Source organism: Bolinopsis microptera, chromosome 3, assembly GCF_026151205.1.
Source record: "Bolinopsis microptera isolate Bmic1 chromosome 3, MBARI_Bmic_1.0, whole genome shotgun sequence".
Taxonomy (NCBI): Eukaryota; Metazoa; Ctenophora; class Tentaculata; order Lobata; family Bolinopsidae; genus Bolinopsis; species Bolinopsis microptera.
In genome coordinates this window covers 13,131,498-13,155,878 of record NC_087074.1, presented here as the reverse complement: position 1 = coordinate 13,155,878, position 24,381 = coordinate 13,131,498, and the positions used below count along the sequence as shown (strand labels likewise).

General features: G+C 38.7%; 2 protein-coding genes across 2 annotated transcripts in view; both read left to right on the top strand.

The window, feature by feature from the left end:
- Positions 1–24,381, top strand: part of LOC134813587 (calcium-transporting ATPase sarcoplasmic/endoplasmic reticulum type-like) — a 77,017-nt gene that overhangs the window by 37,452 nt on the left and 15,184 nt on the right. The window contains exons 2-12 of the mRNA XM_063821431.1: positions 5,544–5,669; positions 5,811–5,865; positions 6,048–6,148; positions 6,367–6,474; positions 6,813–6,951; positions 15,601–15,681; positions 15,876–16,028; positions 19,385–19,560; positions 20,256–20,349; positions 21,092–21,222; positions 22,507–22,595. Coding sequence (XP_063677501.1) covers positions 5,601–5,669; positions 5,811–5,865; positions 6,048–6,148; positions 6,367–6,474; positions 6,813–6,951; positions 15,601–15,681; positions 15,876–16,028; positions 19,385–19,560; positions 20,256–20,349; positions 21,092–21,222; positions 22,507–22,595 — 1,196 coding nt within the window. The 5' untranslated portion in view covers positions 5,544–5,600. The remainder of the gene's footprint in view (positions 1–5,543; positions 5,670–5,810; positions 5,866–6,047; positions 6,149–6,366; positions 6,475–6,812; positions 6,952–15,600; positions 15,682–15,875; positions 16,029–19,384; positions 19,561–20,255; positions 20,350–21,091; positions 21,223–22,506; positions 22,596–24,381) is intronic.
- On the top strand, positions 2,106–5,226 carry LOC134812306 (ATP-dependent (S)-NAD(P)H-hydrate dehydratase-like). The gene has a single exon (XM_063819686.1). It carries the CDS (start codon positions 3,827–3,829, stop codon positions 4,745–4,747), a length of 921 nt encoding a protein of 306 aa, XP_063675756.1. The 5' UTR covers positions 2,106–3,826; the 3' UTR covers positions 4,748–5,226.

Sequence of the window (24,381 nt, the reverse complement as noted above, 5' to 3'; positions counted from 1 at the left end):
CGTAATATGTAAACGACTTCTAGCATAAAGTCTAAGTAAAGAGTTTGACTTTCTGTACCAAATTGTACCAACATGCTTTACTATAAACGTACGGCGCGAGAACATATTCTTGTCCAAAGTCTGACAGCCAACAACATGCGTAGCATTCCCTCAAGAGGGAATAACGTAATCGCCACCAATACAATCGACAAAGTACAAACATATTATATCGAAAATTTGGACAAAATTATTAATCTACTAAGAATTGTACAGTATACGAACCATGTTTTATCTGCACCAGCTTACGGCTAATCGAAATCTTATCTTTATATTACTTTACCTGAGGACCCCAGGCTATTATGTTCATTAACATAACCGAATAAAGATTTGGCGGAATGACAGGCTGAGCGCGGCCCAGTAAATCTTTACTAATATATAAGTTGAATCACGTAATCAGTGATCAGACCACTATACTAAGTACATACACTTACAAGTTACAATTACAGAATACAAGTCACATTCACATTTTACAATTTCTTGACGGATGTTACTCGTCTAATTTTCTTCGAAGTAGCGCGCGCCGCTTTCTTCTCGAACGGCACGAGCTTTACTGGGCCGCGCTCAGCCTGTCATTCCGCCAAATCTTTATTCGGTTAATGAACATAATAAGCCTGGGGTCCTCAGGTAACACGAGCTACGAAGTAGCGCGCGCCGGGCCAGATCATTAACAATGGTCAAACAATTTAACATACTTTAATTAACTTCTTAAACTTATTCCCACAGAATAACACTTCACTGAAATGATTTCTTTATCTAGTTAGGAGCTGTACTGAAGTTAGGGACCCGGACAGAGTGTTCACAAAACCTTACTGGGCCTTGACGGATGTTACTCGTCTAAATTTCTTCGAAGTAGCGCGCGCCGCTTTCTTCTCGAAATGTTAGGCCCGATGGCAAGAACTAGCTACGAAGTAGCGCGCGCCGGGCCAGATCATTAACAATGGTCAATACTGGGCCGCGCTCAGCCTGTCATTCCGCCGAATCTCTAATGAACATAATAGCCTGAGGTCCCCATGTGACAAAGAATTGGCACCGTCAATTATTAAGGCTAGTTTATGTTCGCTTTTCTTTACCTGGGGACCTCATCAGGCTATCATGTTCATTAGAGATTCGGCGGAATGACAGGCTGAGCGCGGCCCAGTAAGCTTTTCTCAATACATGATTGTCATACGTTGTATGACATTGTATCACGTGGTGACCCCCACTGTCGCTTCACTGTGGAGTTTCGACGCGATACAGGGGAGCCGCGCACTCGTGCGCGGCGGGTCATAAAACGTATGACAAGTATGACCCGCGCCGCGTACGAGTACAGGGTTCCCCTGTATCGTAAAAGCGCTAAAGGGGGTAGACAATGGGGCACGCGCTTGTTTCGGCGGTCGCGCGCTACTGCAAGCGAGAGGGCTCTGGTTAGAGCAATATTTGTATCACGTCGCGACGCATGAAGCTTGAAAAGAGCGCCGCGCGCAGGGACTGGTGTGCCCGGTAAAGTTCTGTCCAGTAACTTTTATTAAAACATGAAAGTGAAATCACTTAACCATTTTCATGACTTAAATTTCAAAAGCAAAAAGTTTAACTTTAATTTTGTATCAAAGTGTTGTATTTAAATTTAGCTTCGCGCGCGCCTTGTTGGTTATAAACCTACAAAAATTGTTAAATGATATCCGTAAATATTCAATATTGGTTGCACCGAAATCGAGACGCAATTCTTACGCACGGTTTTGTGGTTTATCAAAATAATAATACTACTTAATAACTTTTATTTGTCGCTTTCTTCGTCATTCGACTATACATTGTATTACTTACACCGAATGCTTTTTATATTTGACCAAAGAGCTAAGGATAGAGTTGAAGATATTGCAGTTATATCTGTGAATGAGATTGTGCAAGTTACAACTCTTGTCTTTAATGATGTTTTAAAGGCAGTTGAGGAACATTTAGTGCAAACACTTCATCACAGTATTGGTTTTGCACATGGAGTTTACTTGTTAAATTGAAATTTTTAGGATTACACCACTCCCTCCCCCATTTCTTCATTTCTTTAGTATATTAATTAAATTAATTAAAATTGAAATTTAAAAACACCACTATTAAGCGTACACTTTTACTCAGCAGTGTCACTACAACTAGTTTACAAAAATACTTTTAAAACTATATATCAAAAGCAAAATAAAGTTCTATGTATAAATTCGTTCATAAAACTTCCAAAAAGCTAATATAATTTAGATAAGTCAAAGAGAGGGTTAAAATTATTAATAAAACATTTTTGCTACCTCAGTGTCAGATAAAGTAAACAAATAAGTCTTCAGTGCGGACTTAAACGCCTCAACAGAATAACATTGTTTAACTGAGTCTGGTAGTGCATTAAAAACTCGTGGACCAACCACACTAAAACTACGATCACCAAAACCCTTGGTTGAACGATAAGGGACTATGAGCCTAACAGTGTGTCCATGGTGAGCATACTTAAACATATCTTGAAGGTACAGTGGCGCTATTCCATTAATAGCCTTAAAAGATAGGAGACATATTTTAAAAATCACTCTTTTAGGTATATTAAGCCAGTGCAATTTATCAAGATCATCGCCTAGGTGATCAAATTTATATTTTCCAGTTACTGCTTTTGCACAGGCATTTTGAATAAGCTGTAGTTGATGTATGAGGTACTTGGAGATGCCGTAAAACATGGCGTTACAGTAGTCCAAACAGGAAACAACGAGGCTATTAACAATTGTCTTAAGCTGTTTTGTAGTCAGCAGAAACCGTATCTTAGTGAGGTTGCGTAGTGTTAGGAAACATTTCTTCTTCAACTCAACAACATGGTTGCTCATAGTAAGCCCAGAGTCCATATGTATCCCAAGATTCTTAACTGTGCTCACAGTTATCTGCCATCCCTATATTCATCCTTATTATCCTTTCTCCTGATTCATTCACATGATTGTTACTATTATATATCATTTTCATTCAGTTTTAAGAAATTGGGGAGTCCTCATTCAGCAGTACCTGCATAACTTCGTTTAGTTCACAGTAGACATATTGGTCTTGGGTTATTTAGACAGTGCCCATGATACATAATCACCAAATCTTACTGGTATATACCCAAATCATAAGTACTTCAGTAAGCAGCCGTTCAACTTATGCATAATTCATGCACCAGTTGGTTGTAAGCCTATGCCTTGGTTAAATTTCTTTTTCAAAATTAAAAGTATTTTCTCATTATATAGTATGTGTAAGCCCCATCCTGTGGTTCAGCCGAGTTATGAGGAGAACCATGATTGAGGTTTAAACAAGGAATGGACCTGCAAAAAGATCTTGAATCTTGTAGGATACTCTTGGCGCGTACTGTTAACTTACAAAAAAAACACCAGGTTACACTCCTGTAGATCCCTCAGTTTCATCAGCCTTCATTGAACATGATTCATGCAGCATCGCAGCATCTCGAATTTGCCACATAACTTGCAAATCCTTTGTTTTGGCCAATTTTTAGTTGACAGGATATAGCAGGGATTCTGGTTGCAGCCCCAAAAATTATGCCCTGTAGCTGTATTCAATTTATCCTTAAAATCTTAAATATGCCTCAGTAAAAGTTCTATTCACAGAAATTTTTTAAAAATCCCCTTTGTTTCGAAAAACTCCCCTTTGTAACAATGTAATTGTGCAACCCACTTTTAGATGGTTATTCTGTTAGCAAGATCAAATTTCTATTAAACGCAAATTTAGACAAACAAACATTTTGTATATGCCTATGTTTATTGTAATTTTGTATTTATAGCTACATTTTTAGGGCAACGCCATGAAAGACCTATGCAAAGACTTGTGCAAACTCATTGTTCCAGCTTTGACACCAGCTTTGCACAAAGGACAAGCTGGTCGTATTGGTATAGTAGGCGGATGTGAGGAATATACTGGAGCCCCTTACTTTGCTGGAATAGCAGCTCTGAGGCTTGGTGCTGATTTGGTGCATATCATGTGTACCCCAAGTGCAGCTATTCCCATCAAATCATACTGCCCTGATCTAATGGTCATGCCTATCCTTTGTAAAGAAAAAGCTCCACAGTTCAGCAATTGGATCAAACGTCTACACTGCGTTGTTATTGGCCCTGGTCTTGGACGTGATCCGGAAACCAAAGATATTGTTTCCAAGTGGATTGAAATAATAAAAGAACAAAATATTCCAGTTATTATTGACGCTGATGGTCTTCATCTGATCACTGAGCAGCCTCACTTGATTAAGGGCTACAAAGATGCTATCCTTACTCCCAATATAGCAGAATTCTCTAGACTGTTTCATGCTATGAACAGTGAGCAGCCGCAGAAGCCTATTCTAATGCCTTCGGATATATCAACACTCTCCAAGGTATTAGAATGTACTATCGTATGTAAAGGTAAAGTTGACAAGATATCTACTAATGGAATTACTGTTGAGTGTGATGTGGAAGGCTCTAATAGAAGAGTAGGAGGGCAAGGTGATCTTCTGTCAGGTGCTCTTGGATTATTTGCTCACTGGGCAAAAGATTCTAAAGATTCACTGCCATGTTACATTCCATATCAAAATGTTGCTGCTTATGCTGCATGTGCTGTTGTTAAACGATCCAATTATGAAGGATTCCACCATGTTAAATCGGACAAGCTAAGCAGAGGAAGGTCAATGATAACATCAGACATGGTTGAACATCTCAATAAAGCTTTTTCTGATGTTTTTGGCCGGGGGTAATGTTTTAGATTCCCAAAACTCTTCAAAAGTTCAATTGTCTCCATGTTGTAACACGTTACTCGTTAGATAGGAAAAAGACAGTTATGACTAATTTGATACCTTAAAAGGAAATTTGTTTTAAAACTTCTAACTTATTATCTCGATTCTTTTTTCATATCATTTTTTATTGAAAGATCCCTTTGTTTAGTTATACTCCTTCATAATGTTCATCTAAGCTTGATGAATTTGTAATTCTCTTGCAAGGATAAATTTATAAAACATTACGAAATTTAATTTAGATTTTATGTTACATGTATTGTGTATTTACTGTGTAAATCTTAAAAGTTTTTAAAGATGATAAATAAATAATTGTTCATTTTCTGCGTAATGTATGAATTTTATAACAATAGCGTTTGATATTTCAGTGTTTGTAATTTCTTATTTTTGACAAATATTTATCTGTTATTTCTTACTGTGTTTCATAAAAAACTGTTGTTTACTGTGTGAAAAAATATGATCATATTTTGTCTGACTTAGAAATGCATTATCATAAAGGCCAATTTAAACTTATGAAACATACTACTGCTTCAAGATGCATAATGCAGGTACATCTGGTCCAAACTAATAATCCTGTATGTGTAAGACTTTAAGGAGTATACAGTGCAGTGACTGCTTATGTGTCAAATGATATCTGAAATTGTAATCAGTATATATAATATCTGGACGTGTAAATAATGTAACGGTTTTCAATTATTTTATTTAGATAGTGTGACTTTGGTGAAATCCAATAATTATTCCTGACGATTGACATGTTCAGATATAGCTATCTAGCAAGTCTACCTCACAAAGGGCGCACGAAGGAGTATTTGATATCATGAAAACATTGCCCCCTCATGCGAGGAAAATAGATGATCTTACTAGAGACTATGGTGTCGATCCCAAGGTTTGCAATTTTAAAAGTACCTGCTTTTTTGTCTTCATTTGGTAAATCAAGCGATATGGTCATAATTAATGTTTCTTTGATAAATGATAGCACATTTACAAACTTAAAGCTGTCAGTTAGCTTACAGTTCTGATTTCCCAGGTTGGCTTATCTCAAAGTGAAGTAGAAGTATTGCAAAAGAAATATGGACCAAACCGTAAGTGTATAATCCGGATTTAGTGGTTATTCAATTCTTTGATAATTGCTCTTTCCGTAATTAACTTAAAATATGTTACAGTGAAAAGCTAAACTAGTCTTGAGCTTGGTACCAGTTGCTCCCGCATGTGACAAGTTATTTCTAAAAAACGCTTATTTCTAAAATGATTAAATCCATTTCAGAACTTCCTGCTGAAGAAGGAAAAGCATTGTGGATATTAATCCTCGAGCAGTTTGACGATCTCTTAGTTAAAATTCTCATCTTGGCTGCCGTCATTTCATTCGTAAGTGCTTTGTACATTTTAACCTAAGCTGCTGCATGATCGGTATATTGATATTGTTTGATGGTGCCATAAAAATAAATAAGTTTTTTATAAGATAATCGTTTTATTAAATTAAAATTTCGAATTAAGACTAAAGAGCCCTTGTTTATTATATAAACTGTGTTCCTTGTTAGAGTCAGTGTAAATAATTATTCCTTACACCCCAATTCCTAAACCAGATCCTGGCCTTGTTCGAGACCGACGAGAATGAAAAAACGACAGCATTTGTAGAGCCCCTCGTAATCGTGACCATTCTGGTTGCCAACGCAGCTGTAGGGGTGTGGCAGGTACGTTCAGATTTCATGTTTCTACATTTTGAGTAGGCCTGGTCATTGAGTAGGCCTGGTCAAGGTTTCAAGTTTCGGGGTTATTTCTTTTATCTACTAGACTCATAATTCGGTATAGCTTGGAATGATATCCCTATTTACAAATTCCCGCCAGTAAGTCTGCGGATCATAGCTTATTCTCAAGGAAATGAAGCCAGAAATTGCCCCGCATACCAAGATATTGGGATACGTTTTCAGTCATATCTGTAGCCGAAAATAAACAATACATCGGGTAATCACCGAGCTTGAAAATGATCTGCTATCAGAGCAGAGCATAACCACCCATATCTCCATCACAGGAAAAGAACGCAGAGGATGCTATTGAAGCGCTCAAAGAATACGAGCCTGAAATAGCTAAAGTTGTCCGCCAAGGCAAGGCTGGCGTTCAGCGCATCCGTGCCGCCAACCTCGTGCCTGGTGACATTGTTGAAGTTGCTGGTAAGCTACTTTAAACAAACTTCCCATTGTTATCCAATAAGTTTACAAACTTTAAGTTTGGTAAATTTAGCTTTAATAATGTATTCAATAACATATCTCACATTCTTTATCCTATATTTGTACGCTATTAAGCTCTGGACTAATCAAGATGTGCGTGATTAACATAACTGGCAGAAAATTTCGACTGTGCGAGCTGTACTAATATGAATTGTACTATTATATATGCTTTGACGTTCAGTTCAAAGATTGCGAAAGAGATAAAAATACGCATTACATCATGATAACTTACGTTGTAAATGTTTTGTAGCATTTTAATGTAGCAAAATGGTTACCAATAAAGTTTCTAAAGATATAGATGTAGATTAGAACGGTAATTCCAACTTAAAAAATAGGAGTCTTTTAATACTACATTGTCAACTAGAAGGTTGTTCCAAATTCCAATGTTCCATTTGCTCATCTCTCTTCTATTGTCGAACACGAGTTGAATGTATGAACACTGTAGAGTTTTACAATAGGACGCCCCTCCCCGTTATTAGTTCTTTGTAGTCACGTGACGAACCTTGACCTCACTATTGGTTGCCCGTACGCTTCTGTTTACAAGTCATTCGCATTCAGCCCCCGATCTTATTTCTTACATAACAGTCGACATCTATACTACTTAAAAACGACATGTTGGTGATGAAGTGCTGGGGTTGTTTCCAGTCAAAAGCCAGATTTCTCGCAGCACGTGATAGGAAAGCAGCTGTTCATGCACTGTAACTATTCATTACAAATAGACACTTACTTCACCATTTAGCAAGCCTCGTGTGTCAAATCCTCCCTTGGCTCTGCTCCCCTCAAACCAACCATCCTCCAAGTCCATTGGCTCAGCTCTCCTGCATCTCCCCTCAAAGTGCTCAAACCAACCATCCTCCCTTGGCTCAGCTCTCCTGCATCTCCCCTCAAACCAAACATCCTCCCTTGGCTCAGCTCTCCTGCATCTCCCCTCAAACCAACTATCCTCCCTTGGCTCTGCTCTCCTGCATCTCCCCTCAAACCAACCATCCTCCTTTGGCTCAACTCTCCTGCATCTCCCCTCAAACCAGCCATCATCCCATAAAACAGCACCCCTCACCCTGTTTCAGTTTTACAACCTCCACTCATTATAGCTGGCATCTTACCTCCATGTATATAACCTCATTAAGGGGGAGTAATGTGACCCATGTACATTACAAGTCTCGTCTCTCCTGATCTCCCTCGGTAGTTCTACAGACGTCACTCCATGTAATGTTAAATGTACCCGGGGACGGGGCCAGCTATTTTTAGAGTTAATGAGTTCCCTGAGCTGGGGTTGAGATGGGATGACTTGGGTTTCTTTGTCAGGGGATTTAGAGGAAAATTATTTCTGTTGGGATTCATGATATTATATGATTTATGTTTTATATTCAGTTTGACATACGATGAGGGAATTTCACGGATGTCATTACGGAGTAGGAATTAAAATTTGCATTCGGCTGTTACAAGGGGAACGACAACTCAAGCTAAAATTATTTACCTCCATGATTGGCGTAACGATATATAATATTACCGTATTAGTCGTACAATTATTCACTGTTATTAAATATTAATACACTGCAACTGGCACACAGAATTTTGTAAATTTGTTTCAAAACGTTCAAATTATGGGTACCTGGTACATGTTCGATTTGCTTCGGCCGTCGTGCGTGTGACCGCACTCATCTCCAAGAGGGGATATATCTGTAACTTATAGTATATCGGCAACTTAATAAGTAATATGACCTCATGTATAAATTGTGTATCATATTAATTTCTATATAAATATGATCATCTAGGAGACACTCTGAAAGACCTTCATTGGCTGCCTATTAGTTACAGAATTCAATATAAGTTATTGCTTCTTGTCTATAAATGTCTTAATGGTATGGGACCAGATTATTTAAGTGATATGTTTAAATATGCCAATTATAATCATCTTATCTATTTGACTGAACCAAGAGTATATTCACAGTATGGAGAAAGATCGTTTCAGAAGGTTGGCCCTAAATTATGGAATGAGCTGCCTCTTGAAATTAAGAATTGCATGTCACTGGAATCTTTTAAAGTGTATCTGAAAACGTTTCTTTTTAAACGTGCTTTTGATATTAATTAATTTACTACTTTTTCCACGTTTCTACTGTTAAGTGCATACCCTTAACCTTGTAATTTAGTGTATCAAGTCTTTACAATTTTCTATGGTTTGGAACCTAAATGTGGATTGCTTTTCAGGTTTTCTTGTATCCTGACTTGTTTTCGTGGCACACCTGTGCATTTTAAGTTGTTGTGCCACTATAATCTATAAGTTTAAATTATTATTATTATTTATTAATTTTACTTTCAAACATTATAATGGAGTTTGAAAATCATACTCCGTGTACTACTCAATACTCATCAGACAATGATGTTGTGTTTCTGAATACAAAAGTAACCAGTAACCAGTAACCAGTTACCAGTAACCAGTAACCAGTAACCAGTTACCAGTTACCAGTAACCAGTTACCAGTAACCTGTAACCACTACAGTTATATTAGTTATTACCAGTACAGTAACCGATATAATAGTTGTTTGATATCTTACATAGCAATAATACATGTTGTAACACGTGATGGTGGAATTAACTAACGGTGCACGAGAAGACCACCTTTATGGTCTACAACATTGGGAATATTGGAAATAGTATCTGTCCTGCTGGGTTGTTTCTCGATTAATCAACAGTTCTCGATAATGTCGCAAAGCTTACATCCCACTCTCTCTCTCTCTCTCTCTCTCTCTCTCTCTCTCTCTCTCTCTCTCTCTCTCTCTCTCTCTCTCTCTCTCTCTCTCTCTCTCTCTCTCTCACCTCTCTTGCACCTTGCCAGTCCCGGGGGATTGTTATTTGTTCTGGAATGAAAACGTAATCAGGAACTATTCAACTTCATTTGTCGCGCGGCCAAGTTTATTATCTGTGGGCCTCTGATTTATATATAATATATAAATATATATATGAGTTATGTGCTTTATAATAGTATATATCAGCGGAATGTACAATCAAAGATAGCTTTACAGTTTACACAATAAATCTAGCCACTTATAATGTATCAATCATAGCTTTTGCGGTGGTCTCCACATTTTTCCAGGACTGTAGTGACTAGTAACTAGGTAAAACTCACGTACGTCATTATAATTAGAAATGATAAATTGAGAGTCCTGTGATTTTAATGTGGGATCTCGCGAATGCTCACAAGTGTGACGATATTTAAAATCGTAATTCTGAATATCAAAGCTAACTCTCGGCCATAATCTATGCAATTATATCGGACGTGGTTTCTTATCAAAGGAGCGTGAGTGTACTTTGATACAAATGCATAATTGCATATTTTATTTTGAATATTGGAGGTTTAAAACGGTCACTCTGTGTTTCTGAAGAAAGTTCAACACTTCAAGTAGTATCAAGATTCAAGTAGTATGCAAAGTATGCAATCAAAATTGTGCCAAGTGTGCTCGTCTTATTCAGACATTCAGGTAGCCCAATATAGGCGGTTGATCATAAAACAATTTTAGTCTGAAGCCGTATTCATAATATTAATCATCAAATCTAACTTCTATTTTATGATGCATCAGGATCGGACATATTAAATATTGGTTACTAGTTCACTATACTTCTTTATGACTCGCTAGTCGCTAACGTAATGTTACCGATGATTGACGTTTACTTCAGTCAGGCGTTTATTACACCTCCTTGTAAAAGCTTATTGTTTCAGGACATCACATAAGGTGTAATCTATCCCTGGAGTAGCTCTGTAGTAGTAAAAGTAATATAACTGTAGTAAAAGTAATATAACTAACTGAACACCTTGAATTGTAACGTTTTTTTCTTCTTCTAAAGATTGTACGAATGACGTGTACTATATCCGGTGGTATAGGTTAGTGGCGGCTCTGTTAGAAGGTTGGTTTGTAGCCAGTAAGGCGGTCTTGGTTTGTGTCCAATACCCGGCCCCTTAGTTCAGTACTTAGTGTACTAATGGCTAGACTTGGGGTTCCTTCAGACCTTGGGAGGGGGAGGCGGTTGTCATGACAGTGCGGTGTAAGTCTTATTACCGTTGTCTTGGTTACCTTGGACCTGAGTCGTTGGAAGTGTATAAAATAAGCTGATCACGTGACTTCAGTACACTGTATGAGTTCCGCATCTGCCCGGGAATTAGTGGTCACTATTTACTTGGTACCGACCCGCACGTGCTCTTATCCCAGTCTTCTCATTGGCTCTTCATTAACACGTGACCGTTTACTATGCTGTGGTTGGTCGTTTCTCTTGCTTCATGCGGGGTTGATAGATTGGCCCGATGGGCCATTAGCTAGTCCGTTATAGAGTTAGAGAGAGGTAGCCTGGTATTTAGAGGATGCTACTGGACTCGGATAGGCCACATTATAGCGTCCTCTGCCAGCGTGTGGTCAATTGCGCTCTTAAAACGAATTTACAACCTGCAATATAATCACGTAGCCAACAAGTGCTAAGATCAACATGTTACGTTTAAGATATTATCTAACTCGATTCTCATCTTCTCAAACTCTAATAAATCAACAGTAGATTTGGTCGTTTAAATCACAGCAGATAACATGCCCCCCTCTACACAGATAACTTCTTCTTGGTATTATCTACAATAATAAGGACTTGGTGAAGGGGAGATTATAATAAGAGGCTAAAGCTCTGGTCGTGTATTGTAATGTAGATTTAAATTCGATCTACGCACAGAGCTGAGGGGCTCATTATTCAGAGTATTTAAAAATATGGGGTGTAAAATTATTATGTACATATACGCATTACGTTACGTATTGCATTTTATATAAGCTAAAATTAGCATTATAGCCGAGTGCGTTGTTCGGGGATGTGAATTATTTATTGGGCGGAATTACTTAAATTCTGAATATGAGTCTCGTACGCCGCGCCGGGTCTCGTTACTAGATTTACTCAAGATACGTAGACCACAAATTATGGGTTTCCGATTAATGTTTTAAAGCCATTCCTATATTAACCTATATCCTGCATTGTTGACTGTATTAGTTACTGGAAGTCTTAAAGTAAGAAAGTAGATTCGCCGCAAAGTTAAGATTAGTCTTAAAACGGCAACGGTATTGTAGCGTCGGCATCTGATGACAAACTTTAGGATTAACTTTTGTATGCCTTCTGAATCAATCCGGTTTATTCTAAGAATTTGGATTCCTGGACCACCATGATACCATACTATATACCACATCACATACCATACTACTCACTCCACCAGTTCAGATTTAGCACTCTATCTCAAACACCCAAGTGGTGGGGATATAATCAATAATGTACACTAGTTCATATTTAATACCCCATCTCAAACAACCTCGTTTGGATTTAGTACTCTCCACATCTCAAACAACCTCGTGTGGATTTAGTACTCTCCACATCTCAAACAACCTCGTGTGGATTTAGTACTCTCCTCCTCACCCTGTGGTTGAGATGTATCATATAATGTACTTGTTCTCCTCTCTACATCCCCTCAACTAATTACAGTATATCATGTCTACTGTACGATTATAGTATATCATCCTCACTAATGACTTGACAGAGGTGGTGTGTTCTAATTGTCCATTAAGTTGGGGACCCGCTTACAAGACAGCTCCAAATTATATTGTGATAAAATATACCCAGATCAGGGTCGTCTGTACTGGACCTAGTCAAGCGTTCTATGGTCCTGTTAGAGGTGACACTGTGTGACCCTGTGTGTGACTCTGTGTGTGACACTGTTGATATGTTAACTCGTGTTGATCATGGTAAATGGAAAGGAGATGAAAGGAAAAGTGTTACAGTTGAAACGCATTATAAGTGTCTGTATTAGCAATACAATGGTAGACTGGTAGAGAATTGTTGAAAGATCTAACAGTATCTCCGGAGAATGTGATGTACGTCATGGAGGATTGGAGGGCTTTGTTAAATCTGGTTTGGAATGGTCCGGAGATAATGGGTATAATGTTACCTTTATTAGTTGGTTGGATTCTAGCATTCTTTTCTTTTAAAGCCACACCACGTACGTGCAATAGAACTGCAATTATTATCGCTGTAGAAATATGAGGGGAAAAGTATGAGGCGAATGTTCTTCGTAGCTATTTCAAATGATTAAGATTTTAGTTTCAAATTTATCATCAAATTATGGTATATTTGTTACATTTTATTTGCTACATTATAAAATGTCAATACTTACTACGCTACAAACTACAAAGTTGCTGACAGCTACAAGTAATAACCGTACTATTTTCCGTTTTATTTTATTTGTCTAGATTTACAATTGATAGTAATTTACCGGTCGAAACTGGCAGATTTTCAGAATGTTTGCATATTTTCGTGCACTCATAGACAACATGAATAAAACCTCGTAAAATACCGCATAACTGATTACTGTCACGTCCGCGTCGTACAATAATAATAACGCTAATAAATTAATAAACCGTTAATGACCAACATTCAAGCTCAACATAATACATTTCGTATGAAAGGTTTTACCATCCGACCCAGCTGTTTTACCATAAATACAAGGGCCCGTATCACAGAGGTGCACTGCCTCCCTGGAGTCAACGATTACAGGCTCCGTAATTCATCTCAGCCCATGGTCTGCCCTCCCCTGGTCTCTGTACTATCATACAATAGACACACGACCGAGACTACGAGACACACAATAACCAGTAATATAGACTGCTCATATGTCTAATTGTGCTGAACTTTACTAGTTAGTGCACATTATCAGCACATGATGTACTAGAGTAATATGACCTATAATATGCACTATAATATGCACTATATTACATACCCCCACAACAAGTACGCTCTCGTTTCAATTCTTTTCAACGATAAAAATTGTACTAATGATTCATCCTGGACATCTGCGACTGTGGCTATGGTCAATGCTTCCAACATAAGAATTCCCTGCATCCAGGAAGGAGGTTGTCATGGCAACCATCCTCCCGAGTCTCCTGCACCTCAACCTAACTGGGCTCTTAATTTCCTCCCCAATCTAATCAGCTGCACTTTCTACTATCTGACAACATCCTCTCTACAGCTCAACGTTAATCACGTTTAAAAAGTGTGTTACCCTGGTGTTAGAGGGCCAGTGTTTAGTCGCCCCCTTTATAATAGTGGGATAGTGGGGTGGTGAGTGGTGTGTCGGCTCCCCCTGACGTCACAGAGCCCACCTACGCGTTACTGGTACCCACATATGTTTTGAATATTATACCAAGGTTTGGGAAATATTTGAATACGTTTTATTTCTCGTAATATGGCCGGTAATGGGCGGAGGTAGAGTGAAAGCAGTCGATGTAACGTGTATGAATATTAAACTGCAGGGCTGGACACGTGTGTGGATGTGTGTTGGGTTGGGTTACCAGGAATAAATGTTTTCATTTACTTCTATTGTAATAAAGATAAATTTTAGAGGTCTATGTGTAGCCAATTGGTTGTTAAATATAATATAAAAGGCCTTGCATCGCTGATGACTTACAGTAAAGTTTCGAACTCTGCACCAGTTTAACCTAAATTTATCCAGATGTTTAAATTTCACCGAGAATAAGTAAGTCTAAAATTAGATGCAGGAAGTAATTATATTCTAAGTTTCCAGAATTTAGGCTCTGGTTTAGCTTTTCCGGAGTTCAAACTTCAATGTTACTGCACAGTATGAAAATAATTATTCTACGTACTGCAGACAGACTGCAAAGTTAAATGGTTTGTCAGAAACATATCAAGCTCAATAAATCTCATAAATGAATAAAGCTCTAAAAGACGTAAAACCCCCGAATATATTATAAGTTAGTATCATAGAATAAGTATTAATGAAACCAAATGGTAAAGCTATAAAACCCCCCCTAGTGAATGGATGAAGCCGAATAATAAAGCTCTAAAACCCCCCTCCTGAGAGTGTTGAACTTGATCCAGTGACAGGAAGTGTTACACTTGGGAGTGTGGTAATGTGTTTAATAATATCACTGATTAATGAGAACCAGTAGTAGTCACCAGTGGTGCTTTATTCTCTGAGTCCTAATGTTCGTACTTCTCTCTATCATCATCACATTGTCATGTCAGAGAGAGAGTGTGTGTCTAATAGCTTTCTGATTTGTATTGAACTGGGACAAGACCCTGTAAAATGGTGTTAACAGTTAAGTTTCTGTTGAATACATTGATATGACATGTTCAGACTTGACTTCAGGACACTCCTTCAGCTTCGTTTATATCCAATTATTTTAATCAGAATCTGTCCACTGAGTATCGTTCCGTAGAATTATAACTTGACAACTGAGTGACGGTGTAATGGTGCGATCTGGTCTAGACAAATTTACCTCTCATTTGACTATTTGACATAAAGCCCGATCAAGACAATAGGTATAACCTGATGATGATCTTGATTATAAGCAGCTTAATTAGCTGTTACCCATACTTCACAGTGTCTAGAACTTGTCGCATTGCATCTTGTGTAGGGTCAGTACCAATAAGTTGGGGGTGGTAACTATCATGTTGTGGAATTGAAAATAGCGGTATGATATAAGCTAGGAGCAGGAAATGAACTAGTCGTATAAGATAGGCTATCTCAAATTTCCAGGTCTTGATAACGAATATTTTCAGTGGGAGACAAGTGTCCGGCTGATATCCGGGTTATCGAGATACTGTCTTCTTGTATAAAGATAGATCAGAGTATCTTAACAGGTTTGTTGCTTTTTTAACATGCTCTCATAACTTGATTCAAAATATCGACCAACAGGGAAATTGCCAAAAGATTAAACCTAACCACGTTTATCACTAATTATTAACTTACCAAGTCATCAACTAAACTAAAAATTTGAATGTTAACCATGTGAATTATTTAAAGCTTAGTCAGCTAATAATCTACTCTCTCTCAGGCGAGAGTATGAGTGTGATGAAGACAACAGAGTCTGTTCCCGACATACACGCCGTTAACCAGGACAAAGTCAACATCATCTTCTCCGGAACCAACGTTGCCAGTGGTAGATGTCAGGGTATCGTGGTCGGAACTGGACTCAATACCTCTATTGGTTAGTGTGATTTTACTTGTCTCGTGTCTCAGTGCGAGGGGTTATAACTCTTCAAATGATGGTTACAGTGTTCTTGCAATTGTTTAAAGATGCGATCTGTAGATAGCTGATGCATCATACCTTTTAAAATTTGAATGAAACTGTAAGACTATAGCCCCGTCATTAGTTGTTTTGACCACTAGGAATGTATTTTACTGTCCATGTCAAGTAAGCAGCATTTAAAGGTTTCTATTAAATTTTGGAATAAATACTGTAAATCCATCTAATTCATTTCTGATTTTTAAAACGACAGTTTCGTATACTTGTAACTACAATGTTTGTCTTTAAAGTAGAAGTGTTTTTCACGTTGTTTCCCTCCATTCCCTCCATCTCCACCATTCACCTATCTCCTCCTCTCGTTGGAAAAGCTGAATTACAAACCAGCTCCCGGACCTCACATATCTGGAATACCGCTGGGTAGTGGGTGACAGGGAGGTTGGTGTCTGTCATCACTACACTGCCCGGTCTCTAGACACCCGGCCTTCAACCGTTTTAGTGAGAGTCACGTGATCCACACACGGCCTTGTGACGGCGTGTTACAGTGTAGTATCACGTGGTGTAACACACACGGCCTTGTGACGGCGTGTTACAGTGTAGTGTCACGTGGTGTAACACACACGGCCTTGTGACGGTGTTACAGTGTAGTGTCACGTGGTGTGACACACACGGCCTTGTGACGGCGTGTTACAGTGTAGTGTCACGTGGTGTAACACACACGGCCTTGTGACGGTGTTACAGTGTAGTGTCACGTGGTGTGACACACACGGCCTTTTGACGGCGTGTTACAGTGTAGTGTCACGTGGTGTGACACACACGGCCTTGTGACGGCGTGTTACAGTGTAGTGTCACGTGGTGTGACACACGGCCTTGTGACGGTGTTACAGTGTAGTGTCACGTGGTGTAACACACACGGCCTTGTGACGGTGTTACAGTGTAGTGTCACGTGGTGTGACACACACGGCCTTGTGACGGCGTGTTACAGTGTAGTGTCACGTGGTGTGACACACGGCCTTGTGACGGTGTTACAGTGTAATGTCACGTGGTGTGACACACACGGCCTTGTGACGGTGTTACAGTGTAGTGTCACGTGGTGTAACACACACGGCCTTGTGACGGTGTTACAGTGTAATGTCACGTGGTGTAACACACACGGCCTTGTGACGGCGTGTTACAGTGTAGTGTCACGTGGTGTGACACACACGGCCTTGTGACGGCGTGTTACAGTGTAGTGTCACGTGGTGTTACACACACGGCCTTGTGACGGTGTTACAGTGTAGTGTCACGTGGTGTTCCACCCACGGCCTTGTGACGGCGTGTTACAGTGTAGTGTCACGTGGTGTGACACACGGCCTTGTGACGGCGTGTTACAGTGTAGTGTCACGTGGTGTTCCACCCACGGCCTTGTGACGGCGTGTTACAGTGTAGTGTCACGTGGTGTTACACACACGGCCTTGTGGCGGTGTTACAGTGTAGTGTCACGTGGTGTGACATTAGGAGCTCAGGAGTGTGTCAGTGTGACACTGTGACACACACATGACCTTGTCACGTGGTGTTACATGAGAGTGTGACACATGTTTCACAGTGTGTATACAACTATTCAGGTAGAATGTGGGCTAGTGTATTGCAGACACTGGATAGGGTGTGATTACACATTACACAGGTACCGGTATGGAGCTGTATCAATATTCATTATCATCCTCGACCATGTTCATACCCTACCACATTATAATGTTAAGCAAGAGCAGGCTTTGTCTTTAAGTTTTGTTAAATACAATGTAACACAGTATATATAATATAATAGATGCATCTTATTATACCCGGTCAACTAGGCACATGTCAGATATGATGGCTAATTGTAAGGAGGTTGGGAGTCCCAGAACATACATCTGCTATACTTCTCTGAGCTTCGTAGAGTACTCCAGTCTCCAGGAACCAGTGAGGAAACCATTTGACCTTCCTTGCTCTGCGTGGTGGATGCTCTATGTTTGGTTCATTTCGGTGTGATTTCCGTCGGAGCTTATGTACTGTGACGTATAATAATTGCTAACTGAGCTGGAAAGTGACTTCAGGAAAATGTAAGCGTCATCTTTAATTGCTGTAGTCTATTATAGAAAAGAAGCAAGCCGAAGTATCTGGATATAGCTGATCGTTATAATACAGATCACACCATAATAAGTTCACTTGTGACGATTCTACCACTTGGAGACTGTGCTATGTATATTGTCTCATATCTGCAGTTCTACTGTCCAGTGTGGAATGTCGGGGCCCATCTACCAGCTACCTGTGTAGATGGTATAGGGTACCATGTAGCAAGGTACCATATAGCAAGGTACCATGTAGCAAGGTGCACACGTTATTATGTAGCAAGGTGCACACGGTAACATTATAATCTTACATTATATCTCCGAGTTAGGGCCAGATAGGTTCTACACATTTCCACTCCTTCACTCTTGCGCACACTTTACATGAGTCATGTGGTTACCACTTACCACGTGACGTCAGTCCTCACATTTGATTGGTGGTCCGTGTTCCAATGAGACGCACTTTTGAGTTCATTAAAAGCAGAGAATATGGGTCACGAACAATGAGTAGTCGCAGAAGCTGTACACAAGCTTGAACTCTGAAGCTTTGTGATCTTGGAACACATTATAATAGCATTATTAAGCGGAAGATCTTCCGTAGCAGAAAAGTTAAATCCGGTCACAACCTGTCTCGAAATATCTATATATAATATCGACCATTATAAGAACAGAGGGTCATCTTCATTTACATTTATAAGTTGGAGCTGAGATATGAAAGAAGTCGATAATAAACTCAATAAGATCATTAAATAATAAATATTGCTGTAGTGAAATTAAAAATAGAAGGTGCCTTTTTATTAGATTAGTTATCTTACAATGATTATTAATCTTCGACAAAATGGTTCTTATTTCTCTTCATTATGAATCAAACAAATTCAATTATCCGTTTAAATTATTGTAATATATATATATATATTATATATTGGTGTCTCTGCAAAATTTATACGAATAAATAAGTTTCCCTTCAAATTGGCACACTTTAGTATTGGCTAATAGGTTATGTTGCTATAGGATCAAAGCAATTAAATGTTTTAAACGCTAATACGGCATATGTTCTTCGGTAAATAGGTGGTTTTAGAGCTCATAAAGAGCTGGAAATGAATCCTAATGAACGTCCTGTAACGAGGCCTGATAACGAGGCCTGATAACGAGGCCTGATAACCTACACTCTTATACAGCTACAGGCAGTATGTTTAATAAAATATGACTGATTGCTGATGATAATCTTATTCGCAGGTAAGATCCACAAATCCATCTCGGACCAAGGCAACGACGTGAAGACTCCTCTTGGAAAGAAACTTGATGAGTTTGGTGAGCAACTGTCCAAGGTTATCTCTGTCATCTGTGTAGCCGTGTGGGCCATCAACATCGGTCATTTCTCCGACCCCATTCATGGCGGTTCTTGGATCCGAGTAAGTTTGATTTTGTTTTGTTTTTTATTATTAACTTTGTTTGGAGCTAATTTTTTGTCGGTTGGTTTATTTAGTCCCTTTGTGTTCAAATTACATAATATATCCTAATATAATAGACATAATATGTTATTATCTTGTATTATGTAACAAATTTTAGGCATATTTATGTGTATATAATATATTTATAGTATAAAATGTACAATTTATAATTGCTCCTCCAAGTTCTTTTAATAGTTTAATCAATGGTTATATAATGATATATCTAATTCCTATTATATAATTAACAATAACATCTAAACCATAGTTACGTAAAACGCTCTACTATACTTATAATAGTGACCTTTATCTCGTGGGCTTTATCTCGTGGGCCCAGCCTCTCTTAAAAAAGTAAAAAAGAAAAAAATAGTGACGCCACTTTTCTTCGGCTTCGCCATACTATAATTATGCCAGCGTCTTTTAGGAGTGTATAACGATGAAATATGAACTATTCCGACCAAGTGCCTTTGTACACCATGTCCGTTCTATACCAGTTAAACTACACGATAATAATATATCAGACTGGTTTAAATGGAATTATATCAGACTGAAAAATTTACTTTTTATCCACAACGGATGTCCACTGATTAACAAACTTGACTGTAAAAGTCTACAAGTACCCTAACAAGGAATTGCACTAACAACAACTTTTCTCGCAGGGAGCTGTTTACTACTTCAAGATCGCTGTTGCCCTGGCTGTCGCTGCCATCCCCGAGGGACTACCCGCCGTTATCACCACCTGTCTTGCTCTGGGTACGTTCCAGAACTTTCAGTCTTCAGTCGTGGTTCCATGAAAAGTGGACCCACAACTTTAGTGATGGATGGATCCGACCATGCGCATAGATGAAATTATACTTTGTTGCGTTAGTGGATCCATAAAATGTAAAGCAGTAATTGGATCTCAACTTTTTTCTTCCCAATGATCTGATGTATATTTTTAACTCGTTAGTAACTCTGTCATAGCAATTAGATTTACGTAGTAGCACGGTCCAATAGAATATTTAATCGTTCATTTAAATATTAAGTCGAGCTGAGTACCTTGTACAAGTACTGTACAGTTGGTTTCTAATATATACGTGAGGAGACCGAGCAAGAAAGGGAGGAGAGAGAGGAGAGGAATGTATTACCTTAACTGAACTAATGAGTTTAGAAAGAAAGAAATTCCAAACTCTCAATTTGAGAATTCTGATATTTAATTGTATTCAAGCTTTACATTATTGTAATAGCTCTGCACAAATTATCCATATTCAGACAGATCTGATCTCTAACGCTACGTAGGATTCGTGTAATTTTAACTTCTAAATTGAGCGCACCTGGAACGACGCAAGTAATGAACAAGACGTAATGGACTTGAAGTGCTCAGAAAGTCGTTTATTTCATAAAAATCCAAGAAAATTAAAGTAGATTCAGAAATGTGTCACATGTGTCATGGGATAACCACCACTAAAAACGTTGACTTAAAATGGAGCATATGAACTTAATCAGAACATTTCAGGAACCCGACGAATGGCTAAGAAGAACTGCATCGTAAGATCTCTGCCATCTGTAGAGACACTCGGATGTACGACTGTTATCTGCTCTGATAAGACCGGTACTCTGACAACTAACCAGATGAGTGTTAGCAAGGTGAGTTGGGGAGGGAGTGCACAGCCAACTCAGGGGGCCAGGGCCGCACCTTGTGTCATACCATTATAATTAGGGTTTAGAGGACTATGTAACTGTTACTCGGAGTAAAGTTGGTTGCGCTTTGCGGCTTTGCAGAACCCTGCTCAAGTTTAACTGAGGCGAGGGGTTTATAGAGTCATTATGTTCCACCCCACATATTGACATTGTCTAAGTTCACAGTAAACTCCACCCTTTACACACGCCCAATTACCCCTAACAAAAGCAAAAGTTATACACGAAATGTACACCTTACAAGTTACAACTGTGTTCAACTCTGACCCGTTGTGTTGGGCTCTCCTTTCTACCAATTACCAATACCACCTCCCCCTAACACACAATACCACACATAGATAACATTATCTGCCTCATCTCGCACGGTCTACCACGCTAACTACTATTATAATATTATGTAAATTTGAGCTCTGCATACGGACTCTTCATCTCCTAAATGGTCCTAGAAATCACAGATCTTGATTGCCAATTTGCATGCTATTTAGCTAGATGACTGTGTCCTGTTGTCGGAGATGGCTCCTGTTTATTGATGGTGATGACTCATGTTGGAACGCCCTCTACTCTACCCAGTAGACAAAAGAGGCCCTTAGCAGATCTAAGTAAAGTAGTTAGGTTGATGGGTCATTTACATTTTAGGGGGCTCCAGGGAGCATCAGAACTAGACGGGATGCTTTTATAATTCAAATGTTCTCCCTCGTCAGCAATTATGTGACTTGTTTAGACATATTACGCACCGTAAAACAATAGCATGACCGTGACATTTTCAATCATATCATGCGAAAAATTTCCACCCGAGTGAAAAGGCAATCGCATCGGTGTAAGTCATATAGAACTTCCTAATTGAAAAGTTGAGCGGACCTCACTGTAGATGTCTCATGGTCTAACATTTCAAAATAAGATATTGCGGTGCCGTGGCCCCTTCTCTTGGGTAACTTTATTTGGAAATTGCTATGATCACAGCAATCTCATATTATACATGTGGACATGTAGCGGGTGAAGAAGCCCAGATGGGCGCTCTGATTACAAAAGGACAGTGCAATAGATCAGGGCTATATAAAAAGGCTCCTTGTAGTATATTGAGTGGGTCAGATAGAGCTGTACATGGCATAATGTCCCCCCAGAAACGCCCGCCCCTTCCATCGCCCCTGTAATGTTACGTTGCAACGTGGTTTGAACTTTGAGTGTCTCTCATCTTATGCTATCTTCTCACTCAATTAACCCTCATTATTTCAGATGTTTGTGGTTGATGAAGTTACACCCGATGTCACTAAATTCGCTCAATACGAAATCTCCGGATCTACTTACGAACCCAAGGGCTCCATGTAAGTGTTCCTTTTACTCGTCAATATATTAATCTATTGGAGTTCTCCCTTACCAATATTATTGTATTTGAACGTTTTGTGCGTCAGTACAGCAATTCTATCACCTAGTACACTAAGTAAGCTATTAGGAATGATGTTAACAGTTAATGTTATCATGCGTTGAAAAACTCGGATTTTCTCTCTTTTAAATTATTACAAATTTCGTCGCCGCCTGTTGGCTGTTGGCCAACTTGGATAAAACAGTTGCCTCTATTTCTTCAAATGAGGCCAAAGCAAAAGGTGATCAATTTAAGAGTGTCTAGGTATAAATTGACTGCTGACAAATCATTAAGCAATGAAATGATTTCCAGTAACAGAATGTTATCCACGAAATTCTGTTAGATGTACAAATAAAGGCAAAGCTATCACTCAGAGTTCTTCAGAGCATCTGTCTTCACATTTAACAGTTTACTGTTGGCTAATCCGATTCAGATGTTAATTGTATTCCTGGTCAGTAATCGAGAATGTCATACAATTTCAAGAACCGTTTACCGGCGTGATCGACATTGACATATTCAAATAAATAATCCATATATTTCTACTTTTGCAAAAGTAGAAATCCAAAATTTTGTATAATTTCATGGGAATAGCCCTGACAGTAGTAAGTAAGGTTAATTGTTAAATGGTAGTATAGATCAGGAGCTGTCTAGCAAGCTAGTTTAAGGTTGGAAATGTGGTTAAGCTTTCAGCGGATGCAGATTGCAGATGATAAAGCTTACTTCAGGTTTACTTAGTGCTAACTTAGCTCAGACCATAGATACTAACACAAAGTTGCTGCATAATTGTCCATTAAATCTGTGGCAGTGAAAAATGAAGGCAGCAAACGTATTAAATGCATAAATGATAAAGCACTTATCGCTTATCTAGTTTAATTATCTAAACTTAATATATTAGATAGTGGATATTATATATAATGATAGGGCTTAATTCACCGTTATAAATTGATTACGGCTAATCGAAGCTATGGACAGAGCTCTTATGACACGATCTGATCCTGCCCTTTATGGGCACCCTTAATTTTATACACACCCGTGACCCAGTTATATAATATATTACACATTTCTGTACCTTTATACTTTTATAGAATGTACTAGAAGGTGCTAAAACAATGCTAAAATTGGTGCGGTGTGTGTAATAACTTGTAGGTGCCTTCTAAGTGTTAGTGTTATTTAGTAATGGTTGTTTGGCACGTGGGCAGTGTTCGTACTACTACTAAAGGTGTTTTACTTCCTTTTTCTACCGGTTCAGCAACATATATATAACCCAATTATTCCATTGTTTAATCAGTTACATCTTAATATATACTGTGTATTACACTTGAGCTGAGGGGAAGGTATGTTCTAAGCTAGCTCACGGGTTTAAGAGGAAGCTTCAAGGAAATATCCGCTGAGTAATGAAAGATAGTTCTGTTTTAAAACGTCGACACTGTAAACCGAATTTTAAGGAAATTTCAATTGGTACAAGATGTTCTGCACAAGTAATGTTTACAACACGGAAATTTCCTAAATTGTTCGGAGACAGTACATTAATTCTTTTAATTCGTATATATTAGGTCTATAGCGGCTTAAACTAAAGAAGCCACGCACCACTTTCAGACTCTCAGCTTGGTAATAATGCATAATTTCTTATTTAATTTACTCAAAACTGGGACGGGCATTTAATCTAAACATAATCAGCCACACAAGCAATGTTTTACAAAGGACTTACTTCTTGGATTGTCCTAAGACAAGACATTAATTTCCTGTAG